This window comes from Tremella mesenterica (genome assembly GCF_000271645.1).
Source record: "Tremella mesenterica DSM 1558 unplaced genomic scaffold TREMEscaffold_1, whole genome shotgun sequence".
In the NCBI taxonomy this organism is placed as follows: domain Eukaryota; kingdom Fungi; phylum Basidiomycota; class Tremellomycetes; order Tremellales; family Tremellaceae; genus Tremella; species Tremella mesenterica.
The window spans coordinates 2,768,063-2,792,966 of NW_006711225.1; the positions used below are offsets into that span (position 1 = coordinate 2,768,063).

General features: G+C 48.1%; 9 protein-coding genes across 9 annotated transcripts in view; 6 read left to right on the top strand and 3 right to left on the bottom strand.

Moving 5' to 3' along the window:
* TREMEDRAFT_72846 (uncharacterized protein) overlaps positions 1-1,845 on the top strand; it is a 5,007-nt gene extending 3,162 nt beyond the window's left edge. Inside the window, exons 9-11 of the mRNA XM_007002096.1 lie at positions 54-262; positions 565-666; positions 768-1,845. Of these exons, the coding sequence (XP_007002158.1) occupies positions 54-262; positions 565-666; positions 768-1,485 (1,029 nt within the window). The 3' untranslated portion in view covers positions 1,486-1,845. The remainder of the gene's footprint in view (positions 1-53; positions 263-564; positions 667-767) is intronic.
* A 151-nt stretch (positions 1,846-1,996) lies between these two features.
* On the top strand, positions 1,997-5,773 carry TREMEDRAFT_70788 (uncharacterized protein). Its single transcript, XM_007001973.1, has 9 exons — positions 1,997-2,661; positions 2,803-3,098; positions 3,234-3,418; positions 3,588-3,889; positions 3,940-4,298; positions 4,373-4,877; positions 4,980-5,135; positions 5,273-5,419; positions 5,523-5,773. Exons 1-9 carry the CDS (start codon positions 2,443-2,445, stop codon positions 5,697-5,699), a joined length of 2,346 nt encoding a protein of 781 aa, XP_007002035.1. The 5' UTR covers positions 1,997-2,442; the 3' UTR covers positions 5,700-5,773.
* A 1,516-nt stretch (positions 5,774-7,289) lies between these two features.
* Positions 7,290-8,198, top strand: TREMEDRAFT_58857 (uncharacterized protein; the record flags this gene model as incomplete). Its single annotated transcript, XM_007001369.1, has 2 exons — positions 7,290-7,469; positions 7,899-8,198. The coding sequence occupies 2 exons, from the start codon at positions 7,290-7,292 to the stop codon at positions 8,196-8,198; spliced, it is 480 nt and encodes a 159-aa protein (XP_007001431.1).
* A 142-nt stretch (positions 8,199-8,340) lies between these two features.
* TREMEDRAFT_58858 (uncharacterized protein) lies at positions 8,341-10,149 on the bottom strand (the record flags this gene model as incomplete). Its single annotated transcript, XM_007001370.1, has 3 exons — positions 8,341-9,096; positions 9,367-9,664; positions 9,689-10,149. The coding sequence occupies 3 exons, from the start codon at positions 10,147-10,149 to the stop codon at positions 8,341-8,343; spliced, it is 1,515 nt and encodes a 504-aa protein (XP_007001432.1).
* A 329-nt stretch (positions 10,150-10,478) lies between these two features.
* On the bottom strand, positions 10,479-13,966 carry TREMEDRAFT_70789 (uncharacterized protein; the record flags this gene model as incomplete). The annotated part of the gene is made up of 13 exons (XM_007001974.1): positions 10,479-10,544; positions 10,594-10,894; positions 11,051-11,476; positions 11,531-11,779; positions 11,815-11,952; positions 11,996-12,499; positions 12,545-12,689; positions 12,734-12,951; positions 12,996-13,073; positions 13,117-13,218; positions 13,266-13,460; positions 13,507-13,747; positions 13,794-13,966. 13 exons carry the CDS (start codon positions 13,964-13,966, stop codon positions 10,531-10,533), a joined length of 2,784 nt encoding a protein of 927 aa, XP_007002036.1. The 3' UTR covers positions 10,479-10,530.
* Positions 13,967-14,294: 328 nt separating this feature from the next.
* TREMEDRAFT_58860 (uncharacterized protein) lies at positions 14,295-15,538 on the top strand (the record flags this gene model as incomplete). The annotated part of the gene is made up of 9 exons (XM_007001371.1): positions 14,295-14,317; positions 14,497-14,528; positions 14,572-14,643; positions 14,691-14,700; positions 14,749-14,797; positions 14,851-14,863; positions 14,911-15,006; positions 15,108-15,315; positions 15,415-15,538. 9 exons carry the CDS (start codon positions 14,295-14,297, stop codon positions 15,536-15,538), a joined length of 627 nt encoding a protein of 208 aa, XP_007001433.1.
* A 368-nt stretch (positions 15,539-15,906) lies between these two features.
* Positions 15,907-21,734, bottom strand: TREMEDRAFT_67004 (uncharacterized protein; the record flags this gene model as incomplete). Its single annotated transcript, XM_007001840.1, has 23 exons — positions 15,907-16,049; positions 16,181-16,249; positions 16,379-16,692; positions 17,003-17,220; positions 17,389-17,503; positions 17,714-18,006; positions 18,116-18,289; positions 18,334-18,354; positions 18,397-18,485; positions 18,533-18,746; positions 18,796-18,939; positions 19,019-19,075; positions 19,126-19,777; positions 19,827-20,003; positions 20,049-20,149; positions 20,193-20,290; positions 20,335-20,403; positions 20,451-20,730; positions 20,776-21,069; positions 21,161-21,225; positions 21,271-21,467; positions 21,514-21,560; positions 21,609-21,734. The coding sequence occupies 23 exons, from the start codon at positions 21,732-21,734 to the stop codon at positions 15,907-15,909; spliced, it is 3,957 nt and encodes a 1,318-aa protein (XP_007001902.1).
* A 207-nt stretch (positions 21,735-21,941) lies between these two features.
* Positions 21,942-22,698, top strand: TREMEDRAFT_56000 (uncharacterized protein; the record flags this gene model as incomplete). The annotated part of the gene is made up of 1 exon (XM_007001006.1): positions 21,942-22,698. A coding segment is annotated over exon 1 (698 nt), but the record flags the coding sequence as incomplete, so codon positions are not given.
* Positions 22,699-24,158: 1,460 nt separating this feature from the next.
* Positions 24,159-24,895, top strand: TREMEDRAFT_70790 (uncharacterized protein). Its single transcript, XM_007001975.1, has one exon. It carries the CDS (start codon positions 24,167-24,169, stop codon positions 24,761-24,763), a length of 597 nt encoding a protein of 198 aa, XP_007002037.1. The 5' UTR covers positions 24,159-24,166; the 3' UTR covers positions 24,764-24,895.
* The last annotated feature ends 9 nt before the right edge of the window (positions 24,896-24,904 follow it).

Below are 24,904 nucleotides of genomic sequence, written 5' to 3' on the forward strand. Positions count from 1 at the left end.
CCAATTCCTCGCCATGGCTATCTACGTAGCATGTGTGATCGACTCACCTCCAGGTCATCCAGAAATGCCTCAACAAACTCTGTCCTGAAGATAACCAATTCATCTACAATGCCATAGCTGCCAACCTCATCGAAGTCGCCACTCACCGTCATGGCTGTTGCGTCTTGCAGAGGTCGATCGATCATGCTTCCCCTGCTCAGAGGATGCAGTTGGTCACGGAGATTATCTTCAATTCGTTGTATTTGGTACAAGATCCTTTTGGGTGAGTTTTTGCGAATCCTCTGCGCTTCTACCCCTTCACTCCATTACTGTCGATATCGCGGCGTGCTAGCTCAACTATCCGCGCTACTTCCACTCTCCCGACAACCCTTCACGCTTCTTTGACTTACGACTGTTCCACTGCCACTCAATTCGAACCCCTTTTACCCAGCTCACCCCTTTTCACCAGCTCTCACCTTTTCACCAGCTCCCACCTTTCCACTCAGCTCGTAGAGTCGTGTCTCCTGTATAACGAGTCGCGTCGCACTCGAATCTTCCAAGTGCTCAGCCCGCTGACCCACTTAGAAACTATGTAATTCAGTATATCCTCGACCTGAACGATGCACGATTCTCAGAGCCTCTCATCAGGACTTTTATCGGCAACGTCTGCAGTTTGTCAGTGCAAAAGTGAGTCAGGTTTCTGCTTCCCTGTCCAAAATATCCCGCACGTCTCACTCGTCAAGACGCTTCTTGAACCAGACGATAGGTGTTCACCACTCACACCGCAGATTCTCGTCCAATGTTGTAGAAAAGTGTATTCGCGTTGCCGACCCCGAGGTCCGTAAATCACTCGTGTCTGAAGTTCTCAACCGCTCTCGTCTCGAAAAACTTCTCCGCGATTCATACGGCAACTATGTAATTCAAACCATCTTGGACTACTGCGAGCTGTCTCAACGCATGGTCCTAGTTGAGTGCATCCGTCCCATCCTGCCTTCGATCCGCAACACTCCCTACGGTAAACGTATCCAGTCCAAGCTAGCCCGGGAAGAGGTCAGCGCGGTGTACGGCGGGTATCGTAATGGTGCCACCAACGGTTTCAGCCCTAGAGGAGGATACCAACGTCATCTCGGTCGTCCTCAGCTTCAACATATCAACGCTCTCACCGAAGTCTACGGTTCTCAAGGTGGACCTTTCATCGCTCCTCCCTTCGGCATGGGATACGGAAGAGACCCCATGACCCCTCCTTCTACTCATAACGGTATGCCATACCATGCTCCCGGTCCAGACGGTATGCCATGGTTACACCTCCGAGGTCAACCCGGTCAGCCTACTTCGAATTGGGGAGGAATGCCCGAGGGAAACGGAGGTGGTCAGGATCCGAATCAAATGATGTCGACCACAGCTGACGGTGCGACTCAACAAATGGAGGGAATGGGACAAATGCCGATGTGGAACGAAGGTCAATACATGCCTCCTTATCTTAATGGTCAAATGCCGATGATGTAAAATAAGAAAAAGATTACTTGGTTTTCTTTCCCACTTTCTTTCCCTCTCTCACCTGATCACCTGTCGATGTATACAATCTCAAAACGATCTCCGAAATGTGTTATCTCAAACATACGTATCATCAAAAGTCCTTTTCCCCTTTCATGTTTAAGCTTGTAAACCCAGCCATGGAGAAATGCAATAGTGGTGAGTTGGGAATGAGTATTGTATGGGTACATCCTTGTCCCTGCTTTGCTTTGGTAGAATAGATATTTATGAGGATTGGGAAGGGGAGGGATAAGGATTATTATCTCTTGTGTTGGTATTTATCTCTTCCAAATATCGAAAGAAGAAATGTATGCATGTGCTTTTTTTTCTCTCCCGTTTGAAGGTTTCTCCTTCCGTCTCGATCTTTCACTTGCCACTCGGCCACTTTACTCTTTCACTTTTCTCTTCTGTTTCTGCTTTCCCCCCTTCACTCTTGACCCTTTGTATATCTTCCACGCACCTTTTCTCAAGATAATATATATAGCAGCGAGACTGCACACTCCCCTGTAGCCAATAGCGAAACCCTACGATAATCGTAAGATATCTCTTACAAGTCGGACTCGATCTCATACCCCGTCGTCTGCTCACCGCTCAAAGGATGCCGTCAAGTTGGTTCTCCTCCGAGAAGTAGAACTCGCACGTTCGTCCCGTCATCGATTTCTCTTCCATATCTCTATCTGTATCATCATATATACATTCACTCCTGTCCCTCTCACCGCACCAACTGGGCGTGTTCAGCTACAGAGACCAAAGCAAACATCATCCAATCGACATCTTTGTCCAATACGAATAAATCAATTCAGGACTTTGTCACTCTACTACTACTACTCTATTATCCTACATATCTCAGCTGTACTACCACCGCCATCTTCCTATAATCTCTCATTAATCCTGTCAACTTCCAACTCAACTTAATCTTTCCCACTCACAATGTTCCGTCGTCCTTCTCGTCGTATCTTCATCTCGGGAACAGCAGCCATTACCGGTTTATCCCTAACTTATCTACTCATACGTCCTCAACCACTCCAATTGGATTCCGATGATCCAGTCAACCGACAAAAACAAAAACAAAGACAAAGACCAGGTCCATTATGGTCTCCACCTTCTAGAGCTCAGATGATAGGACATTTACGTACTTCTGGTGTTCATGTACAAAGAGCTTTTCAAGATCCCACTACTTCTTCCTCTTCAGCCGAGGGAAGAGATACTTCAACTCCCATCACTTCTCCTCCCTCGTCAAGCATAAACACTTTGGAGAAAAAATCTGGGTTAGACAATGGCGATGGGAAGGGTACAGGGGTAGATTCTGAAGATATTTTCGACTTACTCATAGTGGGTGGAGGTGCAACAGGAGCAGGAACAGCTTTAGACGCAGCTAGTAGAGGATTGAAAGTAGCTTGTGTTGATAGGGATGATTTCGCAAGTGGTACAAGTAGTAAAAGTACAAAATTGGTTCATGGTGGAGTTAGGTATTTACAGAAAGCTATAATGGGTTTGGATTATGAACAATGGAAACTTGTTAAAGAAGCTTTAAGAGAGAGAAAAGTGTTTTTGGAAACTGCTCCTCATTTGAGTTTCATGTTACCGTATGTCGTTTTCGTTTTCGAATTCATTATCGTTCTTCTCGTCGACTTTACAAAACCCTCGTTGACGATTCATCGGTCTCTGTCCTACGTGGTTCGGAAGATGAAGAAAGGCATGTATAGCTGACTTACAAACAGGATTTTACTCCCGATTTACACATGGTGGCAATTACCTTATTACTACATCGGTTGTAAAATGTACGACTTTCTAGCAGGGAAGGAGAATATGGAATCGGCTTATTGGATGGGAAAGGGTAAATCTCTCGAGGCTTTTCCTATGTTGAAGAAAGAAGGTTTGGTCGGTGGTGTCGTCTACTACGATGGTAAGTTCTTTTGCACTCTCTTTCCCCTGGATCATCACTCCTTCTCCTATGTCCTTCTTGGAGGGTGGTACGCTTCATTGGCAAATGTGGACCACGGGCGTGCATCTGTCTTTTTTGAGACCGCGGATCAGTCGTGGTTTGATCACGCTGGAGCTACACTGACTTGCAGGTCAGCACAACGACTCACGAATGAACATTTCACTCGTCATGACCGCTGTCCAGCATGGCGCAATCATGGCAAATCACGTCGAGGTCACTGAATTACACAAACGCCCTGACTCAAAAAGAGATGGTCAAGAGCGAGTATGTGGAGCAAGATTGAGAGACCGTATGACTGGTGAAGAATGGTCAGTCCGATGTAGAGGTGTAATCAATGCCACTGGTCCCTTCAGCGACGGGATACGTAAAATGGACGAACCTACCACTATGGAGATTGTCGCTCCTAGTGCTGGAGTTCACATCACCCTTCCTGTAAGTAATATCTCTCTCGTTCTACATGTAGCATGCAGCTTACAAGAAAGAATTACTATGGTCCTAAAACTATGGGTCTCCTCGATCCAGCTACTTCAGACGGTCGTGTCATTTTCTTCCTACCATGGCAAGGTAATGTCATTGCAGGAACCACAGACTCTCCCACCACCGTCTCTCAAAACCCCATACCTAAAGAAGAGGAGATTCAATGGATTCTCGATGAGGTTCGAGGATATCTCTCTTCCGATGTCAAAGTCCGCAGAGGCGATGTTTTATCTGCATGGTCTGGTATCAGGCCTTTGGTCAGGGATCCAGGTGCCAAAAACACGCAGAGTCTGGTGCGAAATCATATGATCAACATCAGCAAATCGGGGTTACTCACTATTGCCGGTGGAAAATGGACTACCTAGTGAGTTCGACTCTTCATCACCTGTTCTGTCTGCCATGATCGCTTTAGTGAAGATATCCGACGCTGACTGCCAGTCGCGCCATGGCAGAAGAGACTGTCGATGCCGCCATCAAGGAATTCAATCTTCCCACCACCGGACCCAGCCAAACAGATCATATCAAGCTCGTCGGCGGACACGCATGGAGCAAAACCATGTACATCAAACTGATTCAACAATTCGGTTTGGAGACGGAAGTCGCCAAGCACCTAGCTGAATCCTACGGCGATCGAGCCTGGGTGGTCGCTTCGATGTCTGAGAAGACAGGATTGACTTGGCCTCTTTTAGGTGTACGGCTCAGTCCTCTATATCCGTATATCGAGGCGGAAGCACGATACGCATGTCGATTCGAATTCGCACAGAAAGCCACCGACTTTGTGGCACGAAGAACAAGATTATCATTCCTCAATACGCAAGTCACACTGGAAGTCCTTCCTAGGGTTATCGACATCATGGCGGAAGAGCTTGGGTGGGATAAGAAACGCAAAGCCAAGGAGTTTTACGAGACGGTCGAGTTTTTAAAATCAATGGGTTTACAAGATGTCAGTGAATCAAGTTCATCTTCCCCTGTTTCGCTTCCTGGACAAGACCCTGGACCGCAGTTCGGAGATGCGACTGAAATAGAAATGCTAAAACTACAACAGGCCTCAAAACTGACCTATGAACAAGCGGTGAAGAACCAAGGCAAGATTGGTCTACTTGGATTGACCAAAATGACCGATGCGGCATTACATTCTAGGGCTCAATTCACTCCGGACGAAGTGGCTCATTTGAGACAACAATTCGAGGCGCTTGATTTTGTGAGTGACTTCGCTCATCCTTTTTTCGCCCTAAGCAAACCATATCATAATCTTACACATGGCATACTCTGTCTGAGATGAGTTCGAGAGATATAAGGACGGTCTCGTCGTATGAATGTAGCTGATAATATTCACAGGATAACGATCAAAAGATCACTCGGGCAGACTTATCCCAAGCCATGACACGAATGGGATACGACGCTTCGACCGAAACTGCGGACAACATCCTTCGAGAAGTTGATTTTGGTCGGAAGGGTGCCATAGAATTTCAAGAGTATCTCGATGTGAGTTCCAGTCCTCCCATCGACAACATTTCCCCTCGTTCTGAATCTTCGTGTCGATGATTGCTCCACGAATGAATCATCTGGGAGCGGAACTGATAATCAGATTGCTGCGGGACTGAAAGAGCTTCAATTAGAGAACGCCTTCACTCATCTGGCTCAATTAGACACCTCGAGAAAAATTGGAGGTCATGATCCGGCCGGATATCAAGCTCAGTCGGGCGGTAGTAGGCGGGAAGATAGACGAAAGATCCCTGTGGAAAGGAGTGGAGGAGGGACATGATGAGGGTGGGTGTTCATACTTGTCTAGAGTATCTGTCGTAGGGTTGCTCACTGATGCATGCTGATCGCCCCGTCCCGATCTCGGCGGCCGACGGGACTAGCAACTGGTGGCTAACTTGGTCTTCACGACTGATTTTAGATATTCGAAGACCACCGATTATCCTTTCATCGGATTTCCCACTCCGACGAAGACTCTAGAAACTCCTCTTCTCAGAGTAGTGTATTCTCCTCCTCTCTTCATTCCGTCTAACCTGAAGTATCTCGGACCGCCCAATGGTAAAATTGGTCAAACGACGTAAGCAAGCGTCAACAGTGCAAGGACGTACGGATGCCTGGTCTCAGTCAAGTAAACTCGAACGACTAATCTCCCAGAATCCAGAGTGTTACCCCACGTTCGTCTATCTCGATGGGGCAACAGGGTTTCCAGACTCATCTTCCGAATCAGCAAGTGTGACGGGAAGGAAAGGGAAATCAACATATCTGCCAAAAGGCCTTACCAGCGTGGGGAACGATCAGGTCTTTCGGCCAGCATTCAAAACGGTAGGTTCCCCACTCCCATTCTCACATTCATTCCAAGTACAAGTAGATGTCTCGTCGTGCCATTCTCACCCTTACTCTTCGAGCTTCCGCTGAATCCTACAGGCAGCTTCACCATCATCTCGCACACACTTGAGACATTCCAAACACGCTCGAGAGAAATTTACACACTTTAACGGTCCTACAATCGTTCATCGACTTGTCCCTAATACAACCTACGGCGGAGACGAATGGATTGTGAAGTCTACCATTTGGTTAGGACCTAATCCTCCAAAGTCCATGACTCCCTGGGACCTTAAGAAATCAATGGTTGATCAAAGTGATTGTGTTGAGGATTTCGTGCGTCAGTGGGAAGGACCGAAAGAGACGGAAGAGGATATGAGATCTATCATCACTCAAGCCGTTGCGTTATACTGTGGACAGAATAGGGGAGATTTCACCACGTATGTAGGTCGGAGTGATTTTCTCTCGCCGGAAGAGGAAATGAAGTTGAGATCGGGGAACAGTGGTTATATGGGGAGAGAAGATGTTAGGCGGAAAGGATTTTGGAGTACACGATTTGGAGTTTATGATCGAGGGGATTTGACAAAGGTTTGGGAGAGCAATCATCGCTATTAATCGAACGAAAGGGATTGATTGGACGACTGATACGTTTTGTGAATCTCAGGGTATGAGTGGAGGGTGGATGTCGCTTGACGTGTTGTATGTACTTGTAGGTTAATTTCCCACACATATACGAAGGCTTGTTCATATAACAACATGATGATTGTTGTCGATATGTAACTGATTTTTTCAGTACCCTTTCCTCCCGATAATCAATACACAAACCGAGTGGCTAGTCTATCACTATAAGTAGACCAACGATTGTTGTCTTTCTCATCTTCAGCTCACCCACACAGTAAAGAACCCTCTCTCCACCGCTTTGACCAACGTCACGAATCTACGATCGTTTTACCGCTTTGGACAAATCGCCATCCTTTGATCATGTTCATCCTGCCCGACAAATCGATCCCACGCCACTCGACCGTCTTTCAACATCGTCTTCTCGTTCAACATGACTTCCATCAGAACTTCGACGTCTCCTAGAACTTCGGACATTACGTTGGTGAATCCGTTGGCGGATGTGATTGATGCAGACTCGATTAGTTCTGGCGGAACGGGTGGTGGGACGATTTGTCAGGTCTCAACACGGATCGTGAAAAGTCTGAGAGAACTGTCGAGGAGGTCAGAAAATGTGAGTTACTGTTTGTCTTCCTTCATCTTCCCTAGACTCTCCTTTCTACATTCTCTCTTGTCCGCCCTCTCCTCTTTCCTCATTCCTCTTTCCTCTTCCCTCTCTTCCCTCTCCTCTGTCCTCTGTCCTCTTCCTTCTCTGCTCTTCCTTCTTTACTCTTCCTTCTCAGCTCCCTCATCGGATGACAAACATACAAACCGACTTGTTGATTGTAACTGATTCACTCAGCTCCTCACCAGCGTCACTTTGACCGGTCCTGCCATTTTCCTTTGACCCCATTGTAACGTACCTGACCCCAACTCCCCAGCGCCGGAGCCTTTCGGATGGAGGATCATCCCCTCCCTCTGGCTTGGTCCCAACACCTTAGATCAGGTAGCAAAAACACAGCTCATAAGTGCTATGCTGAGTCAGGTCAAAGATGTGGTACAGCTAATTGCGGGGTCGGTCCCTCCAGGTTTGGACAAAGAAGATATTGTAAATCATACCATCATGGCTGTCAGAATCTGTTGCGACGAACGAAGGGAATCAATGGACAACTTTACGACCTTGGTCGGACAAGCTGTATCTGGGGATGACCCGATATCGCATGGAGATCCGGAAGTGGTCACGACAGAGAGAGTGAAAGTGTTAGGAGACCGAAATCGGATCGGTAGGATCTGGGGATATTGGGTACAAGCCTGGCCGAACGAGGAGACACCGGAGGTATTGTCGCAGGATGTGGACACCTGACAAAGACAGAGGTCGAAAAGGAGGTTCAATGTGAATCATCTCAAAAAAGTCAACGTGCAACACCGTGGATATGTCTGAATGCATGCAATTGACCGATTTCCTTTACTCACATACCTGCTTCTCATTGGACAAGTAGACATCTTTACAAACTAGGAAATTCCTCAACACCTCCTTGAGTTGACCTAAACTGATCCCACTCACTCCTCTCATAACCCGGATCGATAATCTTTGGTACTTCACTCTCCTTCATTTCCCTCCAGCTTCGGGGGGACGGACTGGAAACAGAAGCGAAACTCCTGGTAGTTACCACATTCTTTGGTCGCGAGACCAAAGTCTTCTTTCCCCCAGTTGGTGGGTCCTGTCCACCACGAGTCGTATAGTTCGAGACGTTGGTTTTTGAGACAGGACGACGGGTCCGTTTCTTTGGAACCTGCCATTCTCCCTCTTCCGCAGTGTTCTCCACGTTATGCTGAGATTCGGAGTCATATTCCTCATCCCATCGACTGTGAGCTTGAGGGTCTTCTTCAGCAGGAATACTACCTCCATGTTCCTTGGTATTTTCAGCACTTGACTGAGTTGGAGTGTTGACGGAGTCCTTAACGTCGATGTCGGTGATCGTGTCTGTATCCTCTGCATCCTCAGGTACTGCGGTCCCTTTGCTCCCTTCCTTGGTTGTTTCCTCCGAAGGATGACTGACTGTTTCCTCATCCACTTTACTGGTCGCCTTTGAAGTCTTCTGCCTTCTCCTTTTCCCAGTGTTCCTTCCAGTGGTACTCTTTTGGTCTCCAGTGGAACCTCCCTCTATCCACTTCATAGCGTCTTCCACTGTTTTCGGTCCATACGAAGATTGATCAAGCATGATCTGCTGAACCCTCTCCATTACTTGAGTAATGGTCATCTTTTCGTATCTCCTCATTCCACTTCCCACTCGTTCTTGAAGTTTCAATCTGGACCTATCTGCCGTTTGAGGAAGAGAACTGGCATTTTTTGTGCTAAGGATTGAGGCCAAGTCCACAATTTGGATGCCAATGGCAGGTTGATCTTCGTTTTGCAGAGAAAACAAGGAAGAGAACATATCACTAATTTGCTGAATGGAGGAAACATGTAGATAGTTCTCATCAACGAACAACGGTATCACTAGAATATGTGAGACACCTTAGTGTCTCACATGATCCTGAATAGCTTGCGCTGTCAAACTAAGCGTCATCAATTCTTCTATTGCTCGGTCTGTCAAACGACCACCAAAAACACTTGATTCAGCTTGAGATTTCAAGGTTGTTATCTTGTCTTTCTTGTTTTTACCTTTCCGCCTACTCTTTGTTGTTACTCGAGTGGATGATTCAGCTTGTGGATCTTCCTCCTTCTTCGCGGATGTTTGCTGCTTTCCTTCGTCGGGGCCGGGCAAAACCACACCAGACTTCAGGCTATCTTGAAGGGATTTCATCAATGGTGTCCAACCGAAATAGCTATCAATCCTGTCTTTGACATACCCTTGACTGATGTGAGCAATGCTCTCGGCCGCTCTCGTGAGACAGTTCGTGTATTCCGAAAGTAGATATAAACTCGAATATAATTTTGTCAATTGTTCTCTTTGCTCTTCTGTATAATCTTCGGAATTTGAGATCACCGGCATACCAACTTGTTCCACTTGTTTGATAACAGCAGCAATTCTTGCTCTGAGCTCCACCTGGTCGTTTGTCAACGCATTCATGTAGGGCGCCCAGGCGGCGTGAGTGTCACTCAAGGTCGGATCTGGGGGAGGTTTAGCTTCTTCGTCATCGAGATCGTATGGCCATTCATCAGAAAAGCCAGAAGGCGCAATGAGCGATTTCACGTTGGATGCAGAAAGGTGAGTAGGGTATCGTGAAGAGATTCTGCTTGCCCAGTTCGTCGTAAGCCGAGGGATGCCGTCTTTGTAAGATAGTTGTATATCCTCAGGTCTGGAGAGCATGTTTGGAGTAGTGTGGGTTTATCAATTCTGGAGGGGTACTTATTGTATATATGTCTTGTGTTATCGCGACGATAAAACAATCCCGGATGTCTTGTATCGCCGCCTGAATATTCTGAAAGGATGACCGAGATTCCTTTATGTCTTTCCAAACGGGTCGAGTTAGCATTCCATTGTTGGATAAGCGAAAGCTGTCGTTCAGCTACACGTTCACAACGTCACAAAATCGACTTCTCCCTTCAGCCATCCGCTAAGCGATGAAGCCATCTTGTTTCACAGTCAGATCGATGAGACAGCAATGACAGAAGGGAAGAGTCGGGTGAATGGTTGGAAGTCATGTCATCCACTCATGCATCGTATTGTGCGTCATGATCATACGGAGTATCAGAAGAAGGCGCCTGTTGATCAGCTCTACTCGTGGTGATCAAGTCCAGATAATCAACTCACTCATGCTCGACAATTGTCGATAAACATCCGGACCCAATCTCAGTCTCAGGGTGGAAGCGAATTGTATGAGACACTGAGCTTGATACTTCAGATCGTTGATTTGTGCCATCCGAGTGTGATCGCCATAGGGACTCTGCTTGAGTTGTTGACTGAGACGATGAAGACATTTCATAGCGGTCACGACTACGTCATCGAGGTTGGAAATGGATGGTTGGTCGAGAATCTCTTTGAATCGTTGAGCGTAACGGGGGATAGAAGATGGGTCGTTATCGAGAGGGAGTAGATTGGTGCTTCTTAATGTCTGACAGTGAGCTTCTATCCATTTCCGATCAAATCTTCCTCCACCCTGTCTCTGTAGCTCGACGGCTCGGATGGTAAACAGAAAAAGGACAAGTGAATTAAAAATACTCCACGAGGCGTGGATTGGCCAAGAGATACCAGGAAGTAGAGGACCCACCTCTAAAGCAAGATCCGGACGATCAGCAGCAAACTGCGCCAATCCCAATTTCAACCTCAAAAGCACACTCAAAGTCTCCCAATGAGCTTTCGATACCCTCGTACGTTTTCCAAAATCCTTTTCGTACACCTGCCACACCTTTTGAGCCAAACTATACAAATCCTGAGCTCCACCAAACGCACTCGTCAGACCCAGTTCACTTCCTGCTTTCACAGGCTGTGAGGCCTGACCTAGAGAATGACCGAGGGCGCGATTGACAGTCTCGACGACCTTGTCATATGCTCCAGCCAGATGATAAAGCTCGATAGAGTCGGCAAGCGAGGCATCGAGGGCGGATTGATCCGCAGCTGACAAAACGACTTGACGGAGGTAGTCGGCTTCATCGTTCAACTTCAAAAGATGAAGGTCTCGTTCGATAGCGCCGGTCTATGCAGATGAGCATAATCTCCTGTTTAATCATGAAGTTTGAGAGCTACTCACCTCTTTAGAGCCATCTGCTCGGACCGATCCGAGAAGCTTGGTCCACGCTCGTGAAGCAAGCACGATGTCACGGACTAATTCCAAAGTATACTGTTTTTGCTTTTCTCCCACCCCATTCGGTGCATCGCTGGCGAGAGCAACAAGATAAGCGTATTGTAGAGCTGTCTGAGGTTCTACCTTGAAGAAAGGACTGATATAATTTTTTATGAGTCGTGCAAAGTTGATATAGCAGATGTCTCGATCGATCGTCTCTTCAACAATCACTGCGAGTCAGCACGACCCACATGACGTATAGTGATCGCACAAAGGTCAACCTCGTCTGACGCAGCAGGCACACGCAGGAGGCCATAGTATTGTAAGGCAATGGCGAAATGAACAGCATCTGTACGGAGAGAGGGCTTGGAATAGAGGTATGCCACAGCCTGTCGCATCAGCCCAATCACAGTTACTGGGATGACGGCGGACCCTTTCGAACTGCCCTGTCAGGAGCAATAAGTTGAACCACGCAAACGGTCTGGCCCCATTGGCGTCAAACTTATCGTTGCCGTATCTCAGCAGCAGTTTGCTAAGTTCATTTTGATCATAGTGATCTTGAGGAGGCTCATTTTCCCTACTTTCCCTCACCAATGATAATTGTAGCCACATCCAGTCCTCCGTAGTCGCAGCCACTTTGAGCGATTTACGCCCGAGTTCAAATCTCCCCACAATCTTGTACAGGGCGTATTTGTATTGATCGACATTGGGGTTGTTCCGCACGTGTGCGTTGAAATCGTTGTACAGCTGGTCTTTCTGGGATTTCGGGAGGCGTTTGTCGGAGGAATGGAGGAAAGTGTTGAAACAACCCGGGAAAGACCAATCTTCGCGGCCGACAGAGCTCGAGTGCTCTGCGATGAGATCGAGGGCGTCATCGTAATATCCACATCGTAGGAGGTAGTACGCCTGAGCCCAGAGGTATATGCCGTCAACCAGCTGATGATCAGCCGGATCAGAGACTGAAGAAGGGGACCGAATCACCTCAGCTTTGTAAGAGTCTTGCGTCTCTTTGTTTTTCAAGGTCACCTGCACAAATGCTCGGATCTTGTTCCTGATTCCAGGTATACCACCCAGTGCAGCCTCCTTGGGGTACTTGGCGATAGTCTCTTCGACATGATGCTCGAAACTGCACGTCAGCTAAACATGCGGACAGTTGTATTTCTGACTCACTCTCGCTCGAGGAATTTTCTTGCCCCTTGTACAAGTCTCCCGCGCAGCAGAGCAGCATGTGAGGATCGTGGCTCGCCCAAATACGCAGCTGCGTATTGCCTCTCTTGCACCTGCTCGGCACGGGACGTATTCTCTGAGAATGCCGATGGATCTCTCAGAGACGGTTCGTACGTCATATGAGCCAATAGCCGGAAGGCTGTGGAAAGCATCGGGTGCTTCTGTCGGGTCAGCTGGACCATAGCGGCACCCCATCACGACTGACTGAATCGTCTTTGACGGAAGCTTCGAGTGCTTGGCAGAGTTCGAACGGATCCTTTCTTGATCTCCTCTGGTTCAGCTCCTGTGGTCATCAGCCGGCGCCAATATGAGTGGTGAGAGCATACACTGATGACCCGCTCATACTTCATCATCTTGGAGTGCATGACCAAACCCCCTTCTTTCGACTCGACACTTCCTTTCCCGTACGTGCTTTGTGCCATCGGGAACTGAGGATCAGCGCGAGCCAGCCCTCCAAAACTAGAGATCCACATACTCTTCTCGTGCTGGCTCCTAGAGCGCTCTTACCGAGTGAAGACGCACCGAGAGCAGGAGATGAGACATTCACACCGGACAACCGGGCGAGCTCGTCGTCGGTAACACCCAGCTCTTCTTGCAATATCCTAGCCTTCTCCGCTTCCCAATTCTGAAGGATGCGCTGTTGAAATTGTTGCTGAAACAATTTCACAGTCTACTTTGTCAACCCCTGCTCAGACTCGTAGCGGACGTTAACCAACCTTTTGCCTCTGATATTCTATTCCACTCAATATAGTCATCTCATGCCAGTTTCTTCCCCACGCAGCTATATCTCCGTCCGGCATGGCATACCCAGGACCCAAATCTCCCAAGGGCTGCAGTCTTGAGACATGAGGGCGTCTACGTCGTTTAGTTAGAGCTGTTTGATGGGCAGAGGGTAGTTGGGCGATGGAACGCGAAAGTTGAGATGTGTTTATGCCAAGATTAGACAGGAGTGTGTGGCTAAGCTGGTGAGTAAATAGGCTAACAGTGTAATGCAATAACTCACCCTTGCCCATTGTTCTGTTTCACCTTCTTTCCCCGGCCCGCTACGGATTCGCTCATACGCTCAATCTCATCCAAACCCAACCTGATCTGAGGCAACTCGGTGTCCATATCAGTGTCATTGAGGGAATTGGCTTGGGCGAGGAGTGAAGAGAGAGTATTGCCGGGTGGTTGCATGGGAGTAGAGGAAGAGGCTCCATTCTGAGAACGATTAGGGGTGAAGAAAGACATGTTGGGTGAGCAAGTGAGGAAAAGTTGGAGCCAGTTTTGAAGACGTAGTTGACTTAACTACTTAGTAGAGCTAGCGAACGTGAAGCTGGGTGGGAAGATGTGCCACATCGATAATGCCGACGGATAAACGCGTTCGGTGGTTGGGGGGGGGACCAAGTCGGGCACCACCGATGCAAGCTGATGATGCAACCTCATACCTATCCATTTTTGTACATCTTCTGCCTTTTTATATCACCTCGCAATCACATAGCAGCCTCAGTAGAGTATCAGCAACATGGGCGGGGCCCACTATGACTTGTCAGTCTTTACTTCTCTCCTTTCGGGGACGTGTTCCGTGGTCAGATTTGACCCCTTCCTGCCCGCCTCTTCGCCCGCCACTGGTCACCCGGTACTGATTCATGAGCTCTGTGCTCGTAGTACGACCTTGCAAGAGATGAGAACGCATTTCAAAGTCGCATCAAGCTGACTCTCTGCAGCCTGATCAAACTCCTTCTCATCGGTGATTCTGGTACGTCACCTCCCTTTGACATCGCGTCCTCGCTCACCGTCAGGTGTGGGCAAATCGTGTCTCCTGTTGAGATTCTGTGACGACGCCTGGACACCTTCATTTATCACGACCATTGGTGGGTTCATCCATTCTCGGTATGAAGGAGAAAGCTGATAGTCTCAGGTATTGATTTGTGCGTGACTCCTGTGGCGTTTCAGAGATAAAGCTGACGAGGGCGCAGCAAGATCCGAACAATTGAGCTGGACGGGAAGAAGATCAAATTGCAGATTGTGAGTTTTCAATGTCTCATAACTTTGCTTGGGTAAAGTACTGACTGTCACAGTGGGATACAGCAGGTCGGTTTGTTCCCACCCCATTTCGATGTACTTGCTGATATTTCAAGGTCAAGAACGTTTCAGAACCATCACCACGGCTTATTACCGTGGTGCTATGGGAATTTTGTTGGTGTATGACGTGACGGATGAGAAATCTTTCAGCAGTATGTCTCTCTGTCATTCTTCAATATCCCCTTTCTATTCCTTGATCATGTCGAGAGAGTGATCGGAGGAGATGCTATGAATGAGTCCATGCTCATTTCAGATATCCGCACGTGGCATGCCAACATCGACCAACACGCGTCACCAGGGGTTAACAAGATTCTCATAGGTAACAAATGTGATTGGGACGACAAACGTGCCGTGTCTCTGGAGCAGGGTAAGGCTTTGGCGGATGAGTTTGGTCTGAGGTTTTTGGAGACTAGTGCAAAGGCGAATGAAGGTGTCGAGGAGGCTTTCTTCACGCTTGCGAGGTGAGTTCTGAGTTGCGCCCCATTTAGCAGAGAAGGCGTGCACGTCTCATATTCAAATACGAAGTGCCAAGGGGAAGTAGATCGACGCTGACATTTTAGGGATATCAAAACCCGCCTGATCGACTCTCAACCCGAAGCAGCCGCCCCCGTTTCTCTCGCCGCTGACCGCAAAGGCGTAGATGTGAACAAAACCTCGTCGTCAAGTAGCGGTGGATGTTGTTAAGCGGTCTTTCGTCAATATGAGGTGCAGGTGGAACCTGAGTTGCTTGTGATGCCTTGCTGGCGCAGCTCAAGATCAAACACTGTGAGCTGGATACGAGGTGCAGTTGAAAGAGGCCAGTAGGGATGGTATGATCTGGGATGGAGGTGAGAGGATGTTGATGAGGTTGTGTACAGCAAGCATAGATTGGATTAGGTTTCCTGGATGGGAAGGTGCAGATTGCTTGATGCGTTTCGTATTTTCTGATACATGTATTATTCCGTGCCATATTCATCTACCTCGTGATTCCGTTTCAATGAACATGGGTATTTTGGGTTTTCCGAACGTGATTTGGAGACATGTTGAGGATTGTTGAGAGGAAAAAAGATACATCAATTGCTCAATGCTGCCATCCGTAACGTAGCCAAAGAACCTCCAGCTCTGACGGGAGGGATTATACTTCTTTTATACACCTCATCGTCTAATCTATCATCGATAGTACCTGGTACACCATACCCTCCTCCACCTGGTGTATCTGCTTGTCAGCTTGAGATCATTTGATCGTTAGAGGGAAGATTGATGATGAGTCACAGTGCACCGATGGCCGATGAGAGTGATCAGAAACAAGAGAGAAACATGAAGAATGAATGAGATTGAAGGACTCACGTATAATGATTCTATCTCCTTCATTAACACTACATTGATTACTTCCACCTAAATTGATGATAGTCCATTCTTCTTTTCTCTCTTCCTCCTCTTCCTCTATTTTCTTTTCCCAGCCCTGACCGCGACCACTATCTCTATCATCATTTTTGTCATTGGGTTCATAATCATCATCTCCCTCTCCCTTCCTCTTTTTCCCACTTTGCTTTCTTGATCTATACCAATAATTCGCACCTACTTTACCAGGTTCCCCTCCAGCCATACCATAAGGAGGTATTACCCTTCTCTGTGATAATATAGCCACATCTAATTTCTTCGTAAATGTTATATCTCTTATACAACCATCTCCACCTTTATATCTACCTTCACCACCTGTATTGGGTCGACGAGAGAATTGGTTGATGATGACGGGATAAATACGTTCAGTAATTTCGACATCACCAATGGCGGTGTTTGTCATATGTACATGAACACATGATTGACCTTCCCAATTTGGACCCGCGCCTGCACCACCTCTATCAATCAGTCTATCTCTTCTTATTCCTTCAACTTCATCTTCTTTCGTGTGAAGATTTCGCCAGACCCGTCTCGACAGAAAATCCTCTACGGGATACGCAGAAACGGACAGACGGTAGTTTTGGCAATTGGACCTTCCTTCATTCTGCAATCATGCTCAGAGTCAAAGAAGGTAATGGTTTCTCCAATATTTATGCTCCTTTGTGAGGGTAAATGTGGTAGCTTGAGTTAGGACGGAGGGAAATGAGAAGGTAGACATCGATGGAGGAAGAAATTGGGAAATCATGAAGGAAACTCGTTTTGACTCACGCAATAGTCTCATAATATCCAAAACCAGGAACAACCTTCCCATCCACTTCTGTAGGTCCAACCCCGAATGTCAGATTATTACATCCACCTTGACTCGCGGCGCACGCTTGAAAAGCTTTCAAAATGACGTCTGTGACTCTTTGACTCGATTCGACGTTACCGGCGCATACTGCTACTTCTTCACCTGGGGCAAGGAGGGATTCAGGAGGGACAATCACCTGGTTGTTAGTCCAACCGTCTCTTCCAATCTTCAGATTTTACTGTGCAAGCTGGCAACCTTCCAGATGTCTTGAGGAAAAATGTATTCATGACTAAGACGAGACAGGGTTGGAAGATATATCAGGACATAGTGAGGCAAATGGAGGGGATATGACCCCTCAACTTACCGTTATGGGACAAAGACAACCTTGATTGAGTGGAAGATCGGATACTATCAATGAACGGAGAACGTAAATGATTGCCGAGTAAAGTATAGCGGTGGGAGTATTGAGATTCCCATACCTTATCTTTCAGCTTTGATACCCTTCGTACTTCCGCTACTTCCTTTGAATTGCGAAGCGCATAGCACAAATCCCCTTTGTTCCAAAGACGTCAGGTAGTGGTTCCTTCAGGGAACTTGATATTCGCGTAGGAGTGGAGAGGGAAGTGTCATCAATAGCAAAAAAGGGTTTTGAGAGTATAACTCATCTAGCAGATTTTAGAAATACTCACACTTGCTCGCTTGTCCCAGTAAAATCAAACACAGCACTGCCACTCTCTTCATCGATAGTGACTTTCAAAACTATCATCGTCCCATCGTCTAACCAATCCACAGCTTCTAGTGGTTTCCCACCGAATTTCTTAGAAACATGTCGTAATAGATCCCGTACGGCACGTTCGGCAGTGAGCATGATGGCGTTCATGTAATATTGTACCACCTCAAGAGATTGTTCGTTGACTAGGTTGGTAATTAGTAATGTACCTCGATGACAGGCTGCTACCTGGGCATGTAAGTCGGATAAGTTCTGAAATATCAGCTGAGACTACTTGCGCAGTTCTGAAAAGCTGACGTCAAACATGAGATAGACAAAGTAAGGAGCAAGCGGATGAAGTATTGTCTCAGAATCGACTCACGTCAGACCATGTTCTCGTTCCTGAACATCCTGGATATCGAGCAGGTTCATCACACATGATCTTCTTCAATCCCTCTTCATCGAATTCGCCCTTTCGGACAAGTTTGAAAGATCTAGTTTGGGCTCCTTCTTCCCATAATTCCTTGGAAAAAGGTGGCATGGAACCCGCACGGATCTATCTATCAGCTTTTCTGTGACGGAGTCAGAAGTCGTATTCACCCCGCCAATATCAGCATGATGCTATCTTATCAGCGACACTCAAAGATTCAATGGAGAACTGACTGCTCTCGCTGCTGTCCAAAATATGATCTTACCAGCATGGAAAGCGGGCATAATCACGGTCAAATCAGGCAGATGACTCCCTCCGGCGGCTGGGGTGTTAGAGTGTTTATCGATAAGGCTGTGGAGAGGTATTCACCTGGATGATTCGACAATAAGACATCTCCTTCCTCCAAAGTATCACCATGTATTTTAGCCTGATGACGAACAGCATGGCTCATAGCTCCTAAATGACATGGAATGTGAGGGGCATTAGCGACTAATCCCCCGTCTGCGGAGAAGATTGCGCAGGAATAATCCAAACGTTCTTTGATATTGATAGAGATTGAAATTTTACGCAGTATGTCACCCATCTATCTCATTAATCTGATCCTAAACTTCGCTCGGAGGGGGAGAACTCACTTGCTCAGCTATACCCATGAGTCTGTGACCGTATACGGACAGTTGGACAGGGTCGACGTGATCATAATCACCCAATTCGACTTTGTGCCTCACTACTTTCTCTTCGACCAGATCGATGATAATGTGTTCTGGGAGGGATGTGGCCTGTTTCGTCAGCCTTCCAGACTTACTCACTTCGGGGTTTCTCCAGGCGGGCTCTTGTCAGATCGTACACAACACTCACGATATGAGTAGGTTCCACCAGGATAGTTTGTGTGTTATCAAAGATTATTGCCGGACCCTGTCCATATCAGTATGTTGTACACCATTGAGATATGAGCACGAACTCACTTTTACTTGCTCCCCCGGACTCAACATCGCAAGTGGAACTATCCTACTCTCCATCCATCCCCCTTGCTCAAAGTACACCTTCTTCATCTCCCCGTGTCCCGTCCATTCTCGTAACTCACATTCTTTCAAATCCTTATAAGGACTCCTCGTCTCCGCACCCAAACTTTTGCCCACGGCTCTGACCCTGATATCATCCACCAACACATCCCTTCCGGAAAGGTTGAATCCGAATTCCCGTTTGTGTTCAGAGTAAAACTTCTGCTCGTAATTCCCATCTGCCGGTCGTTCGATCATCAACTGAGTACTCGAGCCATGATACCTGCAGTTGAGATATGTTTCACATTCTATTCTCTCATCTGTGAACCCTTGTTTACGCAATTCCCCCGTTGCCTTTTGTACGAGATCATCCATTCGTTCTGATATTGCCGCGTTGTCTTTGTTATCCTTGACTGTGAAAGCGGCCGGTTCGGAGAGCTCTCGAACGACGTCGGCAAGAGCCATACCATATGCTGAAAGAAGGGAAGAAAGTCGAGGAATGATGAGACGTCTAATGCCAAGAGTCGTAGCGATGGCACAGCCATGTTGACCACCAGCTCCTCCGAACATCACTAAATGATGAGATGCGCATTCGAAACCTCGTGCTTCAGTAAGTCTGTCAATCGGTCAATTTGTAGCCAAATCCAGCTTCGTGAAAGACGTACGTCCGTATAGGCCGACACATAGTCTCATTGGCCACCCTCAAGAAGCCTGCTGCAACTTGTTCTACGGATAATTTTTCGACTTTACCATGGTTTATCTCCTGAGTGAGCTGGTCGAATAGAACCCGACTGGCCTCGATATCCAAGGCCTCGTTCTCGTTCGGTCCGAAGATCTTTGGGCTGGAGCCATCAGTTTTACTGTATGCACCGAAAGACAAATCTCACAAATGCTCTGGTAAAAGACGACCGAGAATCAAGTTCGCATCTGTCACCGCTAGGGGTCCGCCCTTGCGATAGCATGCCGGTCCCGGATGCGCAGTGGCAGACTACAAATTAGCTTGCCAAGCAGTAAGCGACATGCTGGCTAACCTCCGGACCAACGACGAACATTCCATGTCGGTAGAACAGTCGACTTCCACCTCCCGCAGCGACTGTAGATATGTCCAGTTGAGGAGCTTGGATGATGACTAGCCATGAGTTTCCGGCCCACTGTTCTGAGACGAAGGCTCACCTTCCGCGGTAGTGGTCTCGAACACATGTTCCAACTTACCTGCGTATCTGGATACGTCGGTACTAGTGCCTAAAAATCAGCTAGCTACCCTCAATGGCAGGTCAGAGCTCACATACCCCCCATATCCACAGCAATGAGCGGGCTCCCTAGGTCGCCGTCGTAGCATGTCTTCGAGTAACCTACGACACCACCGGCAGGACCACTCAGAATAGCACGCAACCCGGAGAAGTGGTTCCAAGTACACAGACCTCCATCAGATTGCATAAACAGAAGTTTATTCCCGAACGCCTCCAGACCTCCTTGAAATCCGGCTGCAAATGACTCAATATACCTTCTTGTCACTGGCGTCAGGTAAGCGTCCGCGATGGAAGAGTTTGCTCTTGACACCAGTTTGATCTGATCATCACCTCAAGTATTTCACAGTTTCATGAAAGGACTCACCATTGGTTGAAGCTGGCTACTGACGCTCACTTGGAAGCCTTTCTTCTCTGCAATTTCTGCTACCAACTGTTCATGGTCGTTCCACAGGTAACTGTGAACAAAGGCGATAGCAATGCTTTTGATACCTTTGCTCCACAACGCATCTAATTTCTCGTGCACCTCCTTGGGATCTGGTCGATGAAGTATACGGATAGGTTCAGATGTGGTGGTGTTAGTTATGACGTTTTTGTCGGACTTGGGGATTGGTACGTCGGGACAGACGAGTGACTGAACCGGGGTGATACGTTCTTTAATCTGAATGATCTCAGTCATGCAACTCCACCGAACCTTCCTGACACCGTGGGAGTGGGAGCTGATCAGAGATGAATGTTGATCGGGTACGCACCTCTACCACTTCATCATACAGAAAAGCCAGCTTTCGAATACTCAAATCGAAGATGTCGGGTCTTGCTATTTCAATCAGCTGGAACGCCTCACACCAGTTCAACACCTCACCTTGCATGCCGATCAAAAGGACGTCTCCCCATCCTTTGCTAGTCACCAAAGCGCATTTCTCCCCCTGTCTCTCAAGGAGAGCGTTGGTGGATACAGTCGTGCCCATACGTATGGATTCAATCTTGTCCAAAGAAAGGGGCTGATGTTTGGGAACGGGTTTTCGGTCGGGCTGAAGTTGAGATAAAATACGTCTAATCCTGTCTCATCAGCATGTATAATTCACCAGTTGTCTGAGTATCTCACGCTTCTGTGGGGGCATCTTCGTAGTTGTTGGGATCTACAGAGAGAAGCTAGCGAGATTAGCCTCGTAGTAATCTGGGTGAAGACGAGGGACGCACTTTGACTACGATATCATCTTCACTGGGACGTGAGCAGATGGCATCTGTAAAAGTACCCCCACGATCGATGGCTATACGCACAAGGTCGTCCCTCGGGAGGCCGTCAGCGGCTTTGAGGCTCACCATATCGCCCAACGCCCAGGAGTGCACAAAGGGTGAGTAACGCTGTTCTGCCCTAGGACGTTTTCATGGGGACCTGCTCATATGTAAAGTGGAGGTCGCTATGGGAAGAGTGCCAATGCCACGTGCGCATTACGTCATATCCTCCTGCGCGTCCGCACGAGCCCCTCGGTGATCCCTGGAGCTCCCATCCCGATTTGACCCATTCCATCCACTCCCAACATCTTTGTGCAACAAAGACATCCATCCTCTCCATAGTATGGCCCATCCTTACTATGGTGATCCCACAGGGGGACTTGCCAATGGTAATTCCAGACCGTCCGCTCCGTCCACCCCGGGAGCAGCCGCGACAACCAGATCCGAGCCGTCTTCGTTTCAGTTCGACCCTCCACTCTTCGACTTCTCCCTCCCTTCCATCCCTACTACCATCCCTCCCCGTTTAGCCCAGATCGGTCGCAGACTATCTGAGATGAGTGATCAACTACTTCCCGTCTCACCTTCGTATTCCGAAATAGAGCTTGCTAGATCGAAAAGCAGTCGAACGATAAGATCCAGAGAAGAAGTACCGGGGATGGGTGACGAACCCATCATGTGCCCTTTTTGTCAAAAACCTTTACCGCCCAGTTTGTTCGTATCTCATACTGGACCACATTCTCATGTTCCAAAGAGGACACCGGTGAAGAGGACTGTGTCGATGATGGACGCGAATGTCGGAAGTAGAACTCCGAGTCAGATGAGAAAGTCATTGGACGTTTTGGAAAAAGGTGGAGGTGTCACAGAAGGACAACTAGCCGGATCAGGATCACAGACGTCTCCAAGCAACGAGAAGGGGGTTCAAAGGAGTCAAGCAGTAGTTCAGGGCAAAGCCGATCCTTCCGAAGTGAAAGCGACCGCGAAGGCAACATCTGTGACTCCAGCAATCGCCAAAACGCCGTCCGTGTTGACTGCGACATCTGAATCACTAGCACCTGGAATAGCAGAAGGTGACACGGCAAATCATCAAGCAGCTACAATGTTTATCTCCGACTCCGACATCAAGCGCTGGTCTACTCTCGCTGGAATCTCGCCTGAACCTGTAGCTACGATTGTCGACGCTGAGAAAAAGAAAGAGGAAAAGACGATACCTATCCTTCCTCCTCCCCCACCTCCACTTGATACCACTCGCAAATCATCCGGACGGTTCAACCTATTCCATCGATCCTCATCTAGCAAGGAAAGACGGAAGAAGGATGATGATGAGGACAGCGAGGATGAGCATGTGGGTCAGACAGGTTACGCGAAGCTGCTCGGTCCGGGCTCTGACTCGGAAGATGAGGGTAAAGGGAAGGAGACTCTGCCCATGCAGCTACATGCTTCGCCGAAGGAGATGCAGGAGCAATCGCCAGAGACGAGTCCGCCGGTAGTGACGGACCATCAGGAGCCTGCGAATCTGTCAAAGGGGAACGCAGGTGAACATGGACCTGGTGAGGATGAGTTGAAGCAGGTACTACGTGAAGTGCTGAAGAAGGTCAACGAGATGGTGAATGTTCCCGAGGTTGAACATGGCAATGTAGCTGACTGATCAGAGCATTTCTCACAACACTCTTCTCTCCTCACACTCTGCCGTCCTCACTTCGCTCAAAATTGCTCGGTCCAACCTCGTCATGGCCGAAGCCAACACCGAAATGCTGGAAGCAGAGTTAACAAGGCTCAAGTCAGTTCCTCGACCACCTGTCACTGCCGTGGCCAGACCGGCATTTACCACATCCACAACAGCTACTCGTAGTCCTGTCACTCCAACCATCGCCGAACGTAGAGGTCCCGCCAGTGCTGCAGCTGCCAGCGGTTCACAAGCACCTGCCACACCTTCAGGGGCCAACTCTGACAAAGCTCGACCCATGAGTCTTCAACTCCCACCTCCTTCTCTCAATACTGGTCCCGTCACTAGTCCCGCGAGTACCTCGGCAGATCATAGCAAGGGAGTGTTCGGGTTCTGGAAAGGAGGAGAAAAGAGGAAACTTCCCGGAGGGTTAGGGAATGTGACCATCCCTACACTTCCTACTGGAGCACAGATCATGTCTGCTATTGAAGGTGCGAGACCGACGACACCTACCGGAGAAAAGGTCCCAATCTTTGACTTCCATGGCTTCCCGATGGCTACACCGGAACCAAAGACACCCACTGCGCGAAGGTCTTTAGAACAGCCTAGTTCTGCTGTGGTGCAGCGTGCTTCTACTCCGACCTCCTCCACTCGGACATCTAGTCTTAACTCTACTGGAGTGACGGCGACCGTACCGAGTCATACCTCTGAATTGACACGATTGAGACAGGCCACAGTATTAGCTCAATCACGGATGGACGTTATGGCGAAAGAGCTGGTGGAGATGAAGAAAGGCAAGGTGGACATGGAGATGGAACTGGAAAATCTATCTCAGGCGCTGTTCGAAGAGGCGAACAAGATGGTTGCGGAGGAAAGGAGGAAGAGGGCAGAAGCGGAAGAAGCTATCAAAGAGGTGAAAGAAGAGCGGGAAGCTTTGAGAGAGACCATCAAAGTTCTGGGAGGAAAAGTTGATGATGCTTCCAGTAGGGCGTCGACAGTGGATGACGAGGAAGAGGCAGGATCGGATGAAAATTCGTTCGCCCCCAGGGATTTGGACAAGCATTACGAAGCTTTGAGAAAGACCATTCATCATGTTGGTGAGGGTATTGGAGGGGATGAAGTAGATCAGGTGATGTCAGGTATAGGAGTCATTCCAGATGTCGGTGGACCGGGTATCATGCCGATTCTGAATGAAGTGAACAGGAGTGGGTTGGAGATGGTCCCTTCTATCGCACCTCTGTCTCCGAACCCATGGGCCAGCGCCGAACCGTTTAATCTTCCCCCTCAACCCGCAGTCCCAACTTTACGGGTGATTGAGGGTACTCCACAAGAGTCTATCTCACGATCGGGCGCGGAAGAAATTGGGCAGGTGGAAGTAGGAAAGAATGAGTCTAGGAGCCAAGTGGAAGAGTTGGATCGTTTGATGGAGCGATTGCAGCAAGAAGCAAAGGATTGAAAAGTGTTATGGATTGGGTACTAGAGTAATCTTGTCTTTCACGATGTCATTCTAATCATTGTTCGACTGCATGTCAAGATAGTACGAGTTAGTTATAGGGTTGTTAGAGATGGATGCATCATGAGTTGTCCCAGATCTTGC